We start from the raw sequence: 20,469 nt of genomic DNA on the forward strand, positions 1-20,469 counted from the left end.
TGTTCTGTGTCATTCAATATAGAGCAAACTAAAATGAAAAATAGAAAATCAAAATTGAAAGAAAGAGAGAAATATAATACTGTGTAAAATTGAAAGAGCACTGAAGCAAGTTTATTTCTTACCTTCTCTATATTTTATATTTATAGACTTTAGTTTCTGAAATTTCTGATTTTTTTTTTTTTATAAATGTTATGTAAAAAATTAAACTAGATGCAGAAAGGACTATATATGAAAAAGGATACCAGTTATTCATCTTTTTAATAACTTGTATGTTTGTTAAAAATTGTGATTTAATTAGGAAAAAGAGTAAAACAGAATGTGATGATTGTCCTTGGATAAGAATCATATTTGTCCTTTTACCGTATTTGGTTGATGAAAAATATGATTATTTTGAGCCTCTATTACTGATTAGTCTTTTTTGAGAGAATAATACCAAAATTAATATCTCAAATTCAAGCTGTAGAAAATTTTAGACTGTGTAGTGCTTCATTGAGATAGTTATCTACTTTTTTTATATGAAAATATAATTAAGTTGGCAACTATTTGGTAATTCAATTATTAATTCTTTTATCATCAAAACATGTTATCAATAAAGTCAACATATTTATAGACATTTTATCATGAAAGATTTATACACTTGATAACATTGTTTTTTTTTTGTTAATGGAAACCTGCTTAACATTAAAAAGCAGAATAGAGGAAGATGGAAACATTACAAAAGTGTCTCTAATAGGTAAACCCCTATTCCAAATTCTAGAACTAAAAGAGTGACCCAAACCAGCAAAGCAACAAGATTGTGGGCATCAAAGTTCAATAATCTACCAATAAATATAATAGAGTTTATCTTACACTTACTAAGAAGCAATCTACAATCAGCCGCAATGGACTCGATAACAACAATATACGCGATGGAGTTAACGCAATCCACCACAGTTTGGGTCCGTCTGAAGGAGAATACACTTAAATCCCAAAGAAAGAGCCAAGTTCAGACTCCACCACATAGCCATGACTTCAGCCAAATCAGGTGGAACCGTAATAAACTCCCTTCTACTTGCAGCAAGATTAATTTTGAGGTCCTGGTCCTTAAAAACACAGTTGAAAGCCACTGAATTATCAAGAAAAACGTCTGCATTAATCTGAACAACAACAATGTTATCTGGGCCTTCAAGAAAATTTTGCTGCACCGTCAGCTTCTTCTTCGCCCCAACCTACGGGTTCCCGCTATTAAACTCCGAAACACAGACAAGAGCGTCCATTGCAACTTTTACAGGGGAGGAAGACTTTTGATCATATAATAAAGCATTGCTGGTCTGCCAATTTTTTTGCATAATGGTGCATAAAATTTGCGTGCTAAACAAGTCCCCGCACTTCAGAATCGAGGATAACCAGTCAAAAATGTCAGTATCACCAGGGACACGGTAGCTCAAAGAAGAAGAGGAGAAAACTTGTTTCACGAACGGGCACTCCAAGAACACATGTTGGACAGTCTCAGAAGCAAAGTTACAAAAAGAGCAAGAGACATCAAGGGAAATACCTTTTTTGATGAGATTTGCTTTAATTGGGAGAATAACCTTTGCCAGTCTCCAAATAAAATTACAGACCCTCGAGTGAATAGTTCGCCTTCTAAATCTCCTTCCACAGCCTACTATGAAGAATGTTAGAGGATCCCAGCTTCGAAGCCCAATTGCTATTAAAGCAAAAGTAGTAAGTAGACTTCACTCTAAGCTCACTAGTTTTTCGTGATGCCAAATCAGTTTGTCTTGACTATCCCTTTGGGAGAGAGGAATACTAATAATTTGAAGGGCTTCAACTAGATCGAAAGTGTTAAGAATAAACTCCCTCTTCCAGCATCCAAGATCACTGTCAATAAACTCCTTAACTTTAGTATTCTGATCCACCCCTCTAGCAGCCCCCAACACCTTAAAACCAGAAGAATCAGACAATCAGTTACCATGCAGAACCCTCACACTATCCCCAATCACCAATCCCCCACCGAGTCCCTCTTTGAACCATATCTCTAGCACTGAGGATGCTTCTCCAAGCATAACTGGGTTTGAAACCAACAAGACTAATCTCAAGAGAGCATTTTGGAAAATATCTACTCTTAAACACTTTCCCCACCAAAGTATTCTCCCCTTTCAGCAGCCTCCAATAATGTTTGCCCAAGAAACTAACATTGAACTCACTAAAGCCTTTGAAGCCTAAACCTCCTTTCCTTTTAGCAAGGGATAACTTTCCTCAACTAAGCAAGTGAATCTTTCTTTTCCCTTCTTTCATGCCCCACCAAAAGTTTTCCAGCAAAGATTCAAGTTCGTGACACACACTTTCAGGGAGCTTGTAACAGCTCATAATATAAGACAAGTTAGCCTGAACAACTTCCTTGATTAAAACTACTTTTCGAGCCCTTGAATGAAACCTATATTTCCACCCCTTAATTTTCTTCCAAACCCTCTTGATAACAAGTGAAAAAAACCTCCCTCTTAGATCTCCTTAAAACTACAGGAAGTCCCAGATACTTGGCATGACCCCCAACCAAATTCATATTCACCCTTTCCTGAATTGCCTCCTTGTCCTCCTCCTTAACGTTACTGCTGAAAGAAACCTCTGACTTGTCCAAATTCACCACCTTCCCCGAAGCCGCTTTATACCTTGAAATAATGGTCATGACTCTCTCAGCTTCACAAGAATTTTCCCTCACAAACAGCAAGCAATCATTTGCGAAAAATAGGTGGGAAATAGTTGGAGCCGTTCTTGCCACTTTGATCCCATGAATCTTCATGAACTGAACATCACGCTTCAGAAGCCTTGACAGAACTTGGTGCACAAGATAAACAAATAGGGCGAAACGAGGTCCCCTTGACGGAGACCCCTCTCCGGCAAAAAAAACTCATACTAGGCTGACCATTAATAGGAACTTTGTAGGAAACCGTCGAAATGAAACTCTTGATAACATTTACCATATGATCCGAAAATCCCATAGTAGCCAAAACATGTGTACCAAAACCCCACTCCAGACGCTCATAAGCTTTTGACATGTCTAACTTCATCGCCATAACTCATTTCTTTCCCTTGGTCTTTTTCTTCATCCAGTGGAGACACTCCATAGCCATCACAATGTTATCAGTGATGAGACGCATTTTCACGAAAGCGCTCTGTTCATAACCACATTACCCAGGTTGATTGGCCTAAAATCCTTAATGCCCGAGACTTCTTACACTTAGGTATCAGCACAATGTATGTACTATTGATCAAAGTCGGGCTTTTGTTGGAGTTAAAGATATCCAGAACCAGGTTACTAACATCATTGCCCACAATGTGCCATAACTTTTGAAAGAAAAGAGTCGGTAACCCGTCGAGACCAGGGGCTTTAAGAGGGTTCATTTGATCTAGAGCCACCTTAACCTCATCCTTACTCTAACTAGCTGATTACCACCTAACATGATTCAGACAAAGTTTCTCCCTCACAATAGAGCAAGCATCCTCCATGTTGGTAAGAAAAGTAGAGGAAAAAATCTCCGAAAAGTAACTGACAAGAATCCTTTCGCAGTGTTAAAATTCTCTCCACCAATAACAATTTTCGTCTTTAATCTTCTGGATATAATTGGTTTGGCGCCCTTTGTTTGCCTTACTATTGAAGAATCTTGTATTCATGTCCCCATGTTTCAGCCATAAATCCTTACTCCTTTGTCTCCAAATAATTTCCTCCATGTGCAATAATCTATCCCTCAGTCTGTCCAAAGAGTACTGGACCTTTAAACCATCCGCATCCCAATAATATCCTTTGAAAGAAGTTTTTCACATCTCCTAAGCTCTTTACTAATAGTCCATGTCATGTCTTCTTTAAACAACTCATTCAGACCTTGCATCGCAAGGAATTTGTTTTGCCCCCACAAGTTGTGATTGTTCCAAGGAGTGAAGACAAATTCCTCACATCTCGGGTCTCTGTCCCAAACCTCCTCAAATCTGAAAACATGTCCCCCTACGCCATTCTCTACCACGTGGAGTATCTTCCAGAATAAGCCTGAGAAAAACATGATCCGAACCATGGCGAGATAAGTGTCTCACTCTAATAGGAGAGAATCTTTTGATGAACCCCATAGAAGAAATACTTCTATCAAGCCTGCACTGATTATTGTCTCCCCCTATCTACCATTCGTCCATGTAAACGGATGCCCCTCAAAGCCTAAATCAACCAAACCACAATTATTCAAAACTTGCTATCCCTGAGAAAATTGTGATAAGGATCTGCCATTTCCCTTTTTTATCATGATCAAACATAGTATCATTGAAGTCACCAAAGCAAAATTCCTTGTCACCATATCTTCTAGCCTTCTCCTCAATTAAACTCCAGGTCTGCCTTTTATTTTGTTCCTCCGGAAAGCAGCAGACACCAAGAAAAATCCATCCAGGATTATCCCAGTCATCAACTACTTCCCCTCTAATATGATTGAGATAAAAAGTTGAAATGTTAATATGCACAAACTCCTTCCACGGTAGAATAATACCCCCCAGCTTGTTCCTTCTCCACACCCTTACAATCCACCATATGACAACCACCATAACCATTCTTGAATTGTAAACTCAAAACTTTTTCCTCTTTTAGTCTAGATTCCGTTATAAAAATAACATCTGGATTTTCAATGTGGGTGAGCCTTAATAAGGCTTGAATTGCACGGGGACTCCTAAACCCCTTGCAATTCTAATTTAAGAGTTTCATTAGATTAGGTGGTATTGGTTTTCCAACACCATCTCTGGTTGCAAGACTGTATTTTCCTTCACTTTGAAGTTTCTCTTCCTCTTCTTCTCTCCACTACTTCCCCCCTCTACCGTGCCATCAACTATAATGACATCTATAAGATGTCTTTTACCCATGTCCAGTTATAATTTCTCCACTTGCGCCTTATCCACCTTCCTTGCATTTGGTTGCCTTGTCCATCTCTTCCTCTTGACCACTACCCCTTTCATGGACCTTCCTTTACCTGTGCCCAGATTTGAAATATTTACAACACCTAGAGATTCTGCAACAGCCTCTATATCTAGAGTGTTTTCATCCAAGTTTTCTTTTCCCGGTTCTGAACATCTTCTATCCCCACCTTTCCATTTCCCCCTCTTTCATTCTGATCCACTTCCATCACCCCTAATTCTCTTTACCTTTTGTTTCACATTTCCTCTGTCCTGACGAAATATTAAAGATGCTTTTTGAACAAAAACTGGAAGTTAATTCCATGTTCATCTTCTCTTTTTGAACCCTAGATAAGGGTGAAACACGCAACTAAGGCCCAAAGGAAAGATCTTGTTCCTATAAATCTCCAAAGCCTTCGTCACTAAGATCCCTTATCGCTTCACAATGCTTCCAAAGCCTGAAGTGCACTCGCAACTGCTTCTCCTAGAACCAAACTATTGTGCCTCTCTTCGGTGGTTGTTTTAGATCTACCGTAACTTTAACTCTGATAAATCTCCCATTCATGTGAACTTCCCTATAAACCATCTCCTCGAAAACCCCCAGAATTGCACCCAAATTATTTGCCATTGCCTCAGAATGAAGCATAAGAGGGAGTTCATATATTCTTATCCAAAAAAATCTATAGTGCATATTTAGCTCTTAAGGTTGTTCTTATCCTAAGATGCGCGACAAAACAAGAATGTTCCTGTCAAAACTCCACAAGTCGTTGGGCAAAACGCTCTCCAAATCTCTTTTCGCTGAAAACCTAAAAAGGAATAAGTTCTTGCTGAGCTCTTGAGTATCCATTAGGTTCTTCAACTTCCAAGCTCCGACCATTGTACTTATAAACGACCTTGAGTTTAAGCTATTGTCTATCTAAAGCCTCCCATCAAGAGTTCGTTGAAAGGATTTGATCAGTGGTTTTCACACATATATTTACCATTGTTTTTAAGTATTTTTAAGTTATGTTATTTAGTGTTTTATTTCATTATTCGTCATTTTATGCTTTGGTTGTATGTTTTAATGTTTTCAGGATCATATGAATAAATCTGGAAATAAGGAAGAAAAGTGGAGTTCTGAAGGCTGCACGGCCCGTGCAGACCTGCACGGCCCGTGCAGAATCAAATGTCATCTCCCATACAAAAACCAGAGAGTTTGCACGGGCGCCCGTGCAGCTTGGCACGGCCCGTGCAGGATTTATTAGAAAAGTCTGGGAGTTGCACGGGCTGCGCAGACCTGCACGGCCCGTGCAGGTTGCGCGGACAGAATTTCTATTTTTTGGAATTTTCAAGTACACTTATCTGGAAGGGCATTTTTGGCATTTGACTTGGCTGTAATTGACCTAGACTATTTAAGTTAATTTCTAAAAACACTAGAGGGGACTTGACTTTGGATCATACGATAGAAAATCACAGAAGAGGGAAGATAGCTTCATCAAGGGTTTCGGAGACTGAGAGATTCAACGGTGGACACCATTGAAGATCAAAGTTCCCAATTATCTTTGTAATGTCTAAATTCTTTATTTTGTCTTTCTGGAAGATTATGAGAGGCTAAACCCCCCAATGCTAGGGGGGTGGCTCTGATTTAACTTTGTAATGACTCTGAGTTTGCAATTGCAATAACAATCATGTTTTTAATTGTTGATTTATTCTCTTGATGTTCCTAACGCTTTTCCTTTCGGACAAATTGGAATTGATCTATGATTATCATTTAGGCGGACCACCATTGATAATGCTTTCATGAGAATATGCTATAATAGATATTACCTAGGACTAGGAATACCTTACAGTAACCGGATATTCTTGATAACTTAATTGCTTGATTTCATTGTAAACCTCTAAGGACTTAGGGTTTAGGATGAAGGATCAAAGGTTTTTTCACTAAGGACTTAGGATCAAACAACCTTAAGAACCGGTAAATGATTATTTAAAATAAGTTGTGGCAATAGAAATTTCAGAGTTGTTACATTGTCAATCATCCACTATCCCTAGCATGTTACTCACATTTGTTACAAAGTCAATTTCATTTACTGCTTATTCTATTTTTCGTTAAGTTATAATTACCAAACAAAACCCCATTGAAGTTTTTGTTTAATTGAACCTTGAATTGAACTCATTATTCCTGCGCAGTCCCTGAGATCGACATTCGGGGAATTTTCCCTATTATTACAAGAGGCAAAATAGTACACTTGCTATTTTACCGATCAGGATTCCTCTCCACAGATCTCCTAAACCTCTATTGTTACCCCCCTTCTTCTTCCTAGTTCAAAGGGGGGATGTCTTTCTTTTTATGCATCTCCAGACGAAACCAGCACCTCTGCTCAAGAACCAACGCAACAAGAAACGAAAACCAAACAGTAACCACCAACTCCTACGGAAAAGAGAGTACCAAAAGGATTTGGGAAAAAAACCATAGAAAACAATCTGGGAAGGTAAATTTCACAAACCCTAGAAGGGATAAGGAAATGGAATCACATTAAGTTCTAGAGAGAAGCAGGACACTCTCTAAACCCGTGTGTTTGGATCATTACTTGATAACATTGTTAGAAACATGTATAAGATGGATCATATCCCTTTCTATGAAGTTCAAATACTTTTATATGCTTATCGAAGTTTCAAGGGAGCTTTGGTTTATATTTAAAATTGAAAACTTTAATAATATGGAAACTTTCATAATCTTTTGATGCTAAATGTGATCTAAAAACTCGGGTTGTAGACTTTTTTAATTGAATAATATGACATTTGGATATGCATCACATAGTCGGTCAAATTCAATTCGGAGTCACAAAGGTGATTTTTTTAAAGATATCATTGTTAGAGTAAATATTCGACTGATAAGTTAGAAATGTGTCACAACTATATCACAACAATATATTATACTTTTGGTAAAACCATATTACAACGATCGTTTAGTTAACCGTGATAATGCATCATTTTAAGCGCATGTTTCTTTATATTTACCAAAAGACATTTTATTACGGTCACTATTAACAACCGTAGTTAAATAAACATAGAGTGACAAATTTCGAATCTCAATACCAACAATTTCTTTTTTACAAATAGGGTTGTTCTTATATATATATATATATATATATATATATATATATATATATATATATATATATATATATATATATATCACCATGGTTAGTAAAAGAAACTGTTGTGAGAGGCATTACATTTCATCACGGTTCTTATAATGCAACCGTGGTGAAATATTTTACCCATAAATGAATATAAACCATAAATGAAATCGAGTAGAAATATTTAAATTAAAAGAGGGACACAGAATCACACATTTCCGACAATTTCCTTATCTCTTTAACTTAGATGTTTGAATTCTAAAGAAAACAACAACGAAAAATGCAAATTTTTGTCGTAGAGACAAAAGTTACCTATATACTATGTACATCAATAACTGTCGACAACGGTTAACTCCCTAACACTGATACATATACTATTACATGGGCTTTTGTCCTTTGCTTTACTTCTATGTGTCTTAATTCTTAAAAAACCCTTACAATTGTCGAGAAACAAATTCAAGTCTTTCAACTGCCTCTATCGAGAATCAATTTGTCTTGTCGAATCTTTGTAATTTTTAGCGTTGAAACATGATTTAGCTACATGTGCTTAGCTTGTGAATTTATCTCACATTTCCACTCCTATCAAATATACTCTATTACAGTCCAAATGTTTGAAAGAGTGAGTTTTTTTTATTATTATTTTACATATTATTCTACTAGGGCCACTACTAGAAATACTCTGTTTTCCTGCGGATTTACCTGCGGATTTTTGATAAATTTCCGCAGGAAACACGTTTCCTGCGGATTTACCTGCGGTTTAGTGTCCCCAGCTAAAACCTTCGTGGGTAATATTTTCGGCAGGAAGTTCCGCAGAAAATTCCGCAGGTAAATCCGCAGGAAACTGTCCGCAGGTAAATCCGCAGGTAATTTCTATTCAAATTAAAAAAAAATTTAATAAATTTTTAAAACATTCTAAATTATATATTAAAATAACCATGATATAAAAATAAAATTATTAATTAAAATGTTTTGATTAATGTATTATTCTAGTCAAGTGTTTTAATAAGATAATAATTTGAAGTTCCATTAGACTGGAAAATTGTACAGATACCATTTATTCGATAACAAAGTTGTACAGACATAAAGGCTAAATTACAAACCAACCTAAGTATTGAAAAGATCATTTTCATATGATAAAAAAGATCTTTCTACAATCACCAAACCACACCACAAGCTTTAAAGTCAATTTTATATTAAAATACCGAAGTTCTATCTATCATCCCAACACCACATGCTTCTTCAAATTTTATATTAAAATACTGAAGTTCTATCTATCATACCAATACCACATGCTTTTAAGACCAGTGGTATCTAAGTACCTGTATATATATATGTAACTAATGTAATAAATCAATGTTGACAACAGTACATGGAAGCAAATGGATGTCTTGACAACAAACTTACCATCTTAAGTTTACAAAAGGAGTTGTGCCCTCGGAGAAAAGAACCATTAAGATGTAGATCTGCGCTTGACCACTTAGCAAAGATTGGATAATTGAAAACATCGACAGTCCGTGGTGTAGAACCTTAAATGAATGAAGTTAGTTCACATAACTAAGATATAGAATTCAATGTATCATGAAAGTAAAAAATAATTTAATGACATGTTTGGTTTGAGATAGTGTTCTTTACTTTTATTTCATGTTTCACTTTTAATTACAAAAGCACCACCTTTTTTCATTTTGTTACCTGCTTTAAGTTTTGACAAAAAGTCATGAAAACAGTAGGCCAAAATGACTTCTGTTTTCATTGTTTGCCAAACAGATTTTGAAAACAATAAGTAAAATGAAAATAAGGTGACATTTTTGCATTGTTTTCTGTTTCCTATACAAAACTTTGAAAGCAGGAAAATGAAAACGTTGACGCAATTTTGATTAAAAGTGAAAACAGGAAATTAAAATGTTAACACATTTTCACAAAGTAAATGGGCCATAATATTTTTTTGACTTACATATTCCAGACCTCCCAAAGCTGGAAACTGCCAAATTACCATTGTCAGATCTGCTAGAAAATAACCTGTGATCTATAATCCTGAGCCTGCTCTAGGAGATCTTCAGGTATATCTTCATAAGCAAACTTGGCACCAAGCTCTTCACCACCCCCAACTATAACTTTCATCCTAACAATATCAATAACTCCCTTAAACGTATCCTCCGCTCCAATCGGTAGTTGAAGTACAAGAGGTTTAGCACCTAGATTCGTCGCAATCATATCTCTTGTCCGGTAAAAATTCGCTCCAAGTCTGTCCATTTTATTGACAAAACAAATTCTCGGGACCCCGTATCTATCAGCCTGCCTCCACACAGTTTCCAATTGCGGTTCCACACCAGCAACACTGTCAAACAAGCATATAGCCCCATCCAACACCCTAAGCGCATGCTCGACTTCTAAAGTGAAGTCAACATGACCTGGAGTATCAATGATATTGATCCTGTGCTTATCCCAAAACGTGGTGGTCGCAGCAGAAGCAATCGTAATCCCTCGTTCTTGTTCCTGTTCCATCCAGTCCATTGTCGTGGTTCCCTCGTGCACCTCTCTGATTTTGTAGTTTCTTCCAGTGTAGAAGAGAATTCTTTCTGTTGTAGTTGTTTTTCCTGCGTCTATGTGAGCCATGATGCCAATGTTGCGGTAATCCTTTAACAGAACAACACGCTTGGAATCTAGAAGGTAAAAAGGGTTAGCTCATATGTCTAAGGTGATACATAAATGAAAATTCTAAAACAGAAAGAAAACAAAATAGAGTGAAAGAGAATAAGAGATACGATACCTTCAGTGGACATGGCAAAAACTGAAAAGTTTCTCCTTGTTCTAGCGATTCAGGGTGAGGCGAAAGAAATGGAATTGACATTAGTTCCGAAGAAGTGTGAAGAGGAAGAGCGAGTGAAATAGAGGGAGTGTCCTTACAGTGATAATGCGGGTGACATTACAGGATAATAGAGTAAATTCAACAAAACAAGAAAGCACCATACCATTAACAATGTCAGAAATTTCAATCTGAGAAGGAACAGTAGGACCAAGTCCTTTATCATCATCCACAGTACTCGTACAATAAACATTCCTCAATTTCGTTGAGCCGTTAACATCAACTAAATCAAATTCCTCTCTCACCGCTAACTTCGCCACAAAAGCTGAAACAAGAGGAACAATATTTCAATTTTCAACAAATAAAAAAAAATCCAACAAATGAAAATGTTGAACAAATAAAAAAAAATCCAAGAAATGAAAATGTTGAGAACGGAAGAAGAAGACTGACGAATTCAGTTGGGACATTTCATCGAACACCTTGCGGGCGAGGACAAATTCTGCATTTTTCTTCCAAAAGCTAAACTAAACATTCAGATTTAAAACATAATCAATAGAAAAACTTGCAACTATTCTCAATTTCAAAATGTATCAGTATATTTCAACTACAACCAACTCCATTCAACAGAAAATCCCAAACGTTATTCGAAATTACGAAAAGAGAAGCAACGGTAGAAAACTAACCTTCCCAAGACAGTAGCAAGAGTTTGAAGGTAAGTATCAATCATCTGTTCACGAGAGGGTTTAGGGTCTTTAGGAAACTCCATTACAATGAGCCAATGGTTGTAGTCACAACCGGGAAGCATAATCGTTTCCTTCTGCTCATTGCTTCTGCTTTTGTTGGAAGAGAAATCTTCCTTGGCCGCCGCACGAATATGGATAGGGTTCCGGGTACGGATTTTGGTACGGATGGAGAGGTTGTTGAAATTGAGAGATGAGGTTTTGGGGTGGTTAGGTGGGGTTAGGGTTTTGGAGGAGATGGTGAAGGAAGAGAAGGTTGCCATTGGAAATGGGTTACCGAATTTGAGAGAAGAACGAAATTGTGACAATGCCATTGAAAATAACGATAAGGCTCACGTTCAACTGGTTTGTGGAGATGGAGTGAACAATTGATGTATCTTATTATACAACGTAACAATTGAAATTTTTTTATACTTACCCCACGTATCTATTAATCTCTAAAATAAATATATATCAAAATTTTATACTATTTATTTTATTAAAAACTAAGATTAAAATTAAAAATTAATTAAAATAAATTATAAAAATAATTAATAACATAGATAAAATCAAGATTAAAAATTAAACTAAACAAAAAACACCATAAAAATAAATACTAAAATAGAAGAAATATATTATTATAATACAAATCGAAGAATTATATTAATTTAAAAAAATTACTATTATTTTTAGAAAATATTTAAATCAATTGTCTCATATATATAGTTGGCAGGATATATAGTTTTCATTGGTTGACAGTGACAGTGTCAACCATGTTTAGGTTATTGAGATGATATTTTTGAAATATGAGTTACATATGTAATTTTTTTAAAAAATTAATTATTATAAAAAAATCTTTGATACCCATTCTCAAAATTTTTAATACCTTTTATTAATTTTAATTTTAAAATTTTTTATACATTTTATTTCATCAAAAATTAAGATATAAAATTTAAAAATAACGCAATTCACATTAAAACATTAATTAATATAATAATATTAAATAATTAACCATTAAATATAATGATTAATTTAAAAAAAAAAAGACAAAAATTACTATTATTTAAAGAAAATAGTTAAGTTTGCAGCAAAATCCGCAGGAAATTTTCCTGCGGAATTATCTGCGGATTTTGTATAATAGTTTGGTTTTTATAAAATAGTTATTCGCAGCAAAATCCGCAGGAAATATTCCTGCGGATTTACCTGCGAATTTTGCATTATAGTTTCGTTTTCTATTTGAAATATATTAACCGCAGAAAAATCCGCAGGTATTCCTGCGGAATTTTCTGCCAATTCTAAATCCACAGTAAAGTTTAGTTTATTTAATAAAGTCCCAGCAAATTCCGCAGGTAAACCTGCGGAAACTTTTCCGCAGCAAATTCCGCAGGTAATACGTGTATTTCTAGTAGTGGGCATTATAAATCTTTTGTGTGTTTTATCATATATATGCCAGATCTAGGTCTAAAGTTGTAATGTAAAATTCTCAAAATAATTAAATGTCTATTTATTATCACTCATGAAAAAATAAATGGAAAAAACAATGTCAAATGCAGATGTGGTAAAAGCGATTTGGTAGTGTGGCCCAACAATTCCGCCAAATAGGAGGGACCTTGATTGCCATTGCACCAGTCATTGATGAACAAGAGCAAAACTCATCGAAAACTATAGCATCAATTGAGTAACGCAAAATGGCAAATATTTTCATCCTTTTGTCATTTCTTCTTGCATCAATCTTCAAAAGTAATAATGCTTTTCCAGATTCATCGAATACCAGTCACGAAAATTCGACATTTCCATCACATCCTTATTATTATTTTCATCTTTGTGGTGAGCCTTTATCATATATGGCAGTGCAGTGTCTAAACTATTTTAAGGACAACAACTCGTACCAAGATGGCTGTTGTTCTGCGATTGAATTTATTATATTAGAGTCGACTTTGAAGTTTTGTATGTGTGGTGCTAGGGAAGAGGGCAATGCATCAATGACTGGTGCAATGGCAATCAAGCTACCTCCTATTTGTGGCATATCACTCAATTGTGATTGTAAGTATTTTTATATAATATCTATATATAGTTTGAAAATTTATATATTTATCATGATAATATTATACAATGCAATTGAACTAAAACAAATATAGTATATAATACAATAGTTCCCTCGTAGGAAGGAAATTTGGTCTGCGATTCTAACCAAACTTCAGAGTTGATTAGCTTCTTGGAGAGGCAATCATTTATCTTTTAGAGAAAAAGCGGTGCTAAATAATATTCCTTTTTATATGATGTCTTTCTTCAAGGCTCCTAGATTCTTTTTGGATGCTCTGATTAAGATGCAACGATCTTTTCTTTGGGGAAGTGAGGAGTGTGTGAGGAATATTTGTTGGGTTAGTTGGGAAAGGATTTGTTTGAAGAAGAAAGATGAAGGGTTGAGGATAACAAATTGTGAGAAGTTCACTCCAGCTCTAATTAGTAAGTGGTGTTGGAGGTTTGTAAATGAGCCCGAAACTATATGGTCTAGATGGTTAGCATTTAGATATGGAGATAGATTTTCTAACATGCTTGGTGCTTATGAGGAGTACAAAGTCAAAAATTTATCGTTGTGGTGGAGGGATGTCAAGTCTTTTCGGTCGGTGAAGAATAGCTACTCTAGGCTTTATGACTTGAGTTTGAATCACTTAGATTGGAATCTAGAACTTTGGAGGAGTTGCGGTTAAGTGGAAGGTGAAAGTCCCTAGTACGATCAAGGTATCAAGGTTTTCGGGTGGAGGTTAATTTAAATAGGCTTTCTAGGAAGACTAAATTTGCTAGAAGAGGAGCGTGCCAAGACATCCAGCAAGTGATGTGCCCGATCTGTCTCGAGGCACAGAAACCGCACATCAGTTTTTCTTGTGTGTTTTCTGTGTAGATTTGAAAGCTTGCTGCCTCTTGGCTTGGCGTTTCAATGCTCGCTCCGGCTGCCTCTGTTACGGACAGTCTGTTGCGGGTCCGTATGTGGCTCGGAAGCGTCACTAGCGGGCACTTTTGGTTCTACATTTGGATGGTAGTTTGCTGGGTTGTGTGGTTGTCAAGAAATGATGTTGTGTTCCATAAAAAGCGAAGGAGAGTGGAGGTTGTGTTCGGGCTTGTGAAACTTTTGTCTTAGGATTGTAAGAATCTCACTCACTTGTGTTTGTAAGTTGAACATATTAACACAAAGAAGAATAAAACAAGTGCATATATTGATACAGGAACTACATAATCCAACAAAATAATGTTGATTACATACATTTATAAGCGATTTAGATTATTGTGCAATGGCATAGCACAAACTATCCTCTACGTGTTGGGCTGGGACAGTGGTGCATCCTCCCATTTTTTTCATTGTTGCTAATAATTGTGTATTTTACCTCCTGATCCAATCTAGTAACATCCGTTCTCATTTATCTAATTTAATCAACACAACACCAACTAAAATCCAATATTACATAAGGTTAGACTTTGTAAGGTTAGTTAGGCTTTTGTAGGTAACTTGATGTTCAAGTTACAAGGTTGTTAAAGGTAGTTAATTTTTTATACAGAAGTTACTTGCTTGGCAAGTAACAAGTTTGATGTATCGAAGTCCTTATTAAAGTACTACTTTGTTAATGATAAAGTAAGCATTTAACTCTAGTCTTAACAATTAGTATAAAGAACCCCTCCACGGGTCTTAAATTTTAGTGAAAAATTAATTGGCATTTTTTTTCGGGAAATCCGATTAATTTAGTTATTTCCATCTCTCTCGAAGCTAAACATGTCAAGATTCATTTATGGCGGATTCTCCAAAGTTTGCAACTTCTGCAATTCCCAAATTTGATGGTTTCTATGATCATTATTGGTCTGTGCTCATGGAATGAATTGGAAAATCGCGATATAAAATGCATTGAAAAATAAAAATTTATCTTAAGTCGATCCTTAAAAATGCATGATCAGTGATAGAATCGGTTACCTCTTGTAGAGCTGTCAAAATGGGCTAGCCCATATGGGCCGGCCCGTCAGGCCCGAAAAATCATAGGGCTTGAACCTTAAAATTAGAGCCCATATTTTTCAGGGCCTTTTTAGCCCAGCCTTGAAAAGCCCGCTACCCATCAGGGCTAGCCCATATGGGCCGTGGGTAGCCCATAGGCCCGAATAATTATAAATTTAAAAAAATTATATTAATATTTATATTATCTTACACCAAAATAGTATATTGATTTTTCTAACTTCACTAAATTTTATCTCTATTCTATTCAATATTTCTCTTTTAAATATTATACATTAATATAATCAACATTTTTCACCGTATTATACTAATTTTTCTCTTATAATAAATATTCAAGTATTATTTTATACAATTTAGACATATATTGTATTTAGAAACACATTATAGTATTTATAAGAGATAATATAGAACTTAAAAATGTATTATGTTTAAAATAATATATTTTTTAATTTTATTAATAATAAATATTATGGAGTTTTTATTTTAATTATTTTAAATAAAAAAGCTCATTTAGGGTCGGGTAGCCGAAGCCTATCTAGGGCCGAGCTCGGGTAGTAAATCTCGAGCCCATATTAAACAGGGCCTTTTTGGCCCAGCCATAAAAAGACCAGGGCCCGCTCGTTTAGGACCGGGTAGCCCATTTTGACAGCTCTAACCTCTTGTAACGATTAACACCTTTGTTGTAGAATCAGAAGAACGATCACAAATACTAAATGAAGAACAATGCCTCTACTCAGTCCATAAGAATAGATTGTCATCAATCTTGAGAATGAGAGAGAGAGAGAGAGTGAGACCGAGAGATAGATAGATAGATAGATAGATAGAGAGAGAGAGAGAGAGAGAGAGAGAGAGAGAGAGAGAGAGAGAGAGAGAGAGAGAGAGAGAGAGAGAGAGAGAGAGACCGAGAGAGAGTGAGAGTGAGACCGAGAGAATATGGCTAGGGTTCAAAACTAAATTTCATCAAATATGAAAGCCTATGCACAAGGGTTCTATTTATAGGACTACTTAGGTAGGCTACAACCTGAAAAAGCCCACTTAAGTGGATCGTACCTTACGATGTACTAAATTTCACTTCAGTGCACGATATCTTACAGTATTCCATAATCCATTTAAGTACATCATATCTTACGACGTTCTACAATTCACTTCAACAAATCTTACTTTAGAGTATTCCGTAATTCTATTAAGTACATAGTACCTTACAGTTTTTCGTATTTTACTTACTTATTTTATCTCTCGTCAATATTTTCTTATGTGTGTGATCTTATAGGTTCTCGTGACATTGGTAGTCATATTAAATCATACATTTAGTATAATAATCAGTGAGCAGTATCTAGCAACACATCATTCCTGCCCATGTAACTAGATTGTCATGTGATATAAAAAACCTTTTTATGATAATGTTTGTTTGTACATCTGCCATTTTCCCTTCATATCTATATTGAACACAAAACATAGACATTATCACCCTTGTCTAGTTCAATAATGGGCCCTTAGACATATATCCTGTAATGTAGGGTGGACAAATTTCATCTAGGTCAGTCATGTCCTTCAATATGATGTGTGGAGTACCCATCAACCATCTTTATGGACATCGTTTCATTAAAAATATAATACTTTGACTTCATATCAAGGGTACATAATTGTTTTAGGTCGAAAGGTGGTATACACCACTATCACCTTGAGAATAACTTATGACACTTACTTAACATTCTATGTAGTATTCTCTTGGTGAGGCAATCTTGTATAAATATTACTCCTAATATTCATATTTATGCAAAATCATAAAAGTCTCTCACTAGCACTAGAGTTTGTTTATGAATACTTTATGCCAACAATCTCTCACTAGCACTACAACCAATTAGACACACACCTAATACCCATAAATCTATTATGGTCATCATGCTTCTGCTGCTGAAGTGGCTTTGTTAATGGTCAGAAACATTGTCAAGTGTAGGGACATTACTCTAAACCAATAAATTACACTCATTTAATTCAAGAATCACATACTAATTTTATCTATCCCACCCACCCTTAGTCAATAATTTCTTTTATAAAAGAGATTAAGTTTATATATGTTTAGACACTTAAAGAGACTGTTTTAAATGACCTTACTTTTAAATCAACTCTTAATTATGTCTTATGGATTCGTCTATTTCTATTATTAAGTTATATTCATTATTCCTTCTATTTCATATTCTTCAAGTATTTCAGTGTATATCACTAGCTAAACTCGTTTCTATTTAATATATTTACTATATATTACCTCTTTTCTATTTAATACATAGCCTAGAAGTACTTCTCAGAGAAAACACTACATAATCATAAGAGACATTATACATAGAATTTTCAAAAGTTAAAGCACAACAAAACCAAAAGCAACAACATATCAGCCAGCAATCCACTCTCTTGCAAACACCATCAATGACAATGTAGAAGTGACAATCCATAGTCTTTTTCCAAATCCAATTAAGGATGATTTTTTTGACCTGTGTTTGCACATTTCGACTTTTTTTTATCTCAAAATTGCCCAAATTTTTTAAGAATTCACAAATTAATAGATGACTTGAGATCGTTTTGTAATAGATGTTGAACTCATAAGCTTCCTCAATCACTATGAAATGCCAATAGACACACATAAACATGTTACAATACACAAAACTCTTTTGAGGCATTTTGTCAAACACCAAGAGTGCATCATTTACCATTAAAACACAAAATACACATAACAGAAATTAATAAACCGAAATTAAACATCTTCGTTAGAATTTTCATACTGTATAGCCTTGGCGGCTTCGGTGGTGGACGAAAAATTTCGGACAACACAGTTGTAGGAGCAGCTACTGGAGAGAGAGAGAGAGAGAGGGAGGGAGAGAGAGAGAGAGGGGGGGAGAGATGTATCCACTGATGTTGTGTTTGAGGTGTGCAGAAAACCCATAACTCATTTGTCATTTCTTAGTGGTGGTGGTTCCGGTGACGGTCGCAAAGAAAGAAAAGAAAACTTAATGGTTGGTAATGGTGGAGAGAGGGAGATTCTGGTGAGAAGCTTAATTATTGTAAAGACATGAGAATGAAGAAGGATGGAGAGGAAAGTGCTCTCAAAAGAGAGTGAGGTGGCCACCATAAAGGTGGAGAAAAGGCACCAAATTTTAGAGGATTGGGAAAAAAAATTCTAGAGAGAAGGAAGGGCATCTCTCTCTAGAAAGTAACTAGTTTTTCTTCCTAAAATCAATGAATACGGTGTTTTCATCAAGATTCCAAAGGTTTTGATCATTTTCGAAAAGTAAAACATTTCATGGTTGATTTGGATGTTAATGTATAACGTTTTATAACATGTGCCCTAAGGGCACATGTTAAGAGTTAAATGTAGAAATTTTTTCTTATAAATTGTGCATTGTTTTCATAAAAAATTTATAATTAATGTATTTATTACGTTTTCCAATGCAAATTTACTATATTTAGGTTTCTTAACATGTGCCCTTAGGGCACATGTTAGCTTTATCCTTATAATAAATAGGGAGATTATAAACTCATTACATAATGTGGTTACAGTAAGTCTTTAAAATTATGCAGGTCAAAAGCTTGTAAATTATAGTTGGAATGGAGTCATTATGTAAAATAATTTATAATTGCATTTAATTTCAAATAGTTATTATTAACTTATGTTTGTTATATGACATTGCAGCTAAATCTAATGATGCTCCAAAGCGATATCCTTCGGTAGATGTATTTTGGATGTTGGTTGCATGTTGTGTGGTATTGTCCACGTCCTTATTTGAATGATCCACCAACTTTGTAGCAGTTCACTGTAGAACAAGAAATTCTGGTTGTTATAAACTTACTCTAAATTAAATAGATCAAATTTAGAATTTCCTATAAAATTAATTTTTTTAATAGTATTTCAAATAACCTCTAAATTATCTTAAAGTCCACACGCAATAATATTCAAGATAGTTTAACTCGAATGTAGGGAATAAGTAAATTTGAAATTAATAAATGAAAAGGAGAGTTTAATTTTTATGTAAGAGCTCAAGTGCAACCTACAAACTAAAACTAGAGCCAGTGTGAAAATAACAGGTGGTATAAGACTTAAGACCACCACACTGATCCATGTGGTACTCTTTCCTCTTTACCTCCTTGATGAGTTAATAAATACAACTCTTATAAGGATCATTAAAGAGAACACAAAATTTAATAGGAATTTTAGGTAAAGAAGCTATAAACCTATTATTCCTTGTGATTAAATCGATATTATCTTACACACACTCTTTAAGCGTTCTTCACATACATCTCTTGCCTAACACTATTTATGGCAATGTGTCTTTTCTGTCTCGTGATTTTATCATGAGAGAAACTTCAACTCTCACTTTGAGACGACACCATCTCGAAATTCACATAGTGAAGTTCATATTGTATCTACTCTACTTGAGATACATATTCTCAACATTTAACTTCATTAAGAGTTTGAAAAAACTCAACTCTCCAAATACAATAGTCAACATTATTACATAATATTGCACAAACATCACAAGTAACAGTTTATTGTAACCCATTGAATCTAAAACTAATGTTTTCTTAACATTAGATTGAGTTGCTACCGTTGTTGAAACACTTACTCAAGGATTTTCAGTCTCATACCTCTCGAGGTAGTCTTACTAAATCTCTAGCCAGTGGTTTTATAAATCGATCAGCTAAATTATAAGTTGAACGTACATATGGGAGTGAAATGATTTCATCATAAATTTTTTCACAAAGGAATGTTTAAGACCTATGTACCTAAAATTTTCATTATACAGTTTGTTATATGCTCTAGTTAAAGTGGCTTGACTATCGCAATGTATCAACACCTTTGAAATATTGCCTTTAGCCAATGGAATTTTCAACAGAAGGTCCGTCAACCATTTAACTTCTTGACCAGCGGAAGTA

At 35.1% G+C, this 20,469-nt stretch overlaps 3 protein-coding genes across 5 annotated transcripts; 1 reads left to right on the forward strand and 2 right to left on the reverse strand.

Annotated features, from left to right (window-relative positions):
* Window positions 1–9,406: 9,406 nt before the first annotated feature.
* LOC131604288 (elongation factor G, chloroplastic) lies at window positions 9,407–10,936 on the reverse strand. Its single transcript, XM_058876741.1, has 3 exons — window positions 10,792–10,936; window positions 9,976–10,684; window positions 9,407–9,550 (listed from the first exon to the last, which is right to left on the reverse strand). Exons 1-2 carry the CDS (start codon window positions 10,802–10,804, stop codon window positions 10,029–10,031), a joined length of 669 nt encoding a protein of 222 aa, XP_058732724.1. The 5' UTR covers window positions 10,805–10,936; the 3' UTR covers window positions 9,407–9,550; window positions 9,976–10,028.
* Window positions 10,937–11,020: 84 nt separating this feature from the next.
* LOC131604298 (multiple organellar RNA editing factor 9, chloroplastic-like) lies at window positions 11,021–11,914 on the reverse strand. 3 transcript variants are annotated; one of them, XM_058876751.1, is made up of 3 exons: window positions 11,511–11,914; window positions 11,278–11,346; window positions 11,021–11,152 (listed from the first exon to the last, which is right to left on the reverse strand). In XM_058876751.1, the coding sequence occupies exons 1-3, from the start codon at window positions 11,879–11,881 to the stop codon at window positions 11,116–11,118; spliced, it is 477 nt and encodes a 158-aa protein (XP_058732734.1). In that variant the 5' UTR covers window positions 11,882–11,914; the 3' UTR covers window positions 11,021–11,115. The 3 variants fall into 3 exon arrangements, with proteins under 3 accessions (XP_058732734.1, XP_058732728.1, XP_058732738.1); XM_058876745.1 differs by having other exon boundaries at window positions 11,061–11,346; XM_058876755.1 differs by having other exon boundaries at window positions 11,143–11,351.
* Window positions 11,915–13,161: 1,247 nt separating this feature from the next.
* LOC131604313 (uncharacterized) lies at window positions 13,162–19,365 on the forward strand. Its single transcript, XM_058876762.1, has 2 exons — window positions 13,162–13,589; window positions 19,229–19,365. The coding sequence occupies exons 1-2, from the start codon at window positions 13,235–13,237 to the stop codon at window positions 19,324–19,326; spliced, it is 453 nt and encodes a 150-aa protein (XP_058732745.1). The 5' UTR covers window positions 13,162–13,234; the 3' UTR covers window positions 19,327–19,365.
* Window positions 19,366–20,469: the final 1,104 nt, after the last annotated feature.

Source organism: Vicia villosa, linkage group LG1, assembly GCF_029867415.1.
Source record: "Vicia villosa cultivar HV-30 ecotype Madison, WI linkage group LG1, Vvil1.0, whole genome shotgun sequence".
NCBI lineage: Eukaryota > Viridiplantae > Streptophyta > Magnoliopsida > Fabales > Fabaceae > Vicia > Vicia villosa.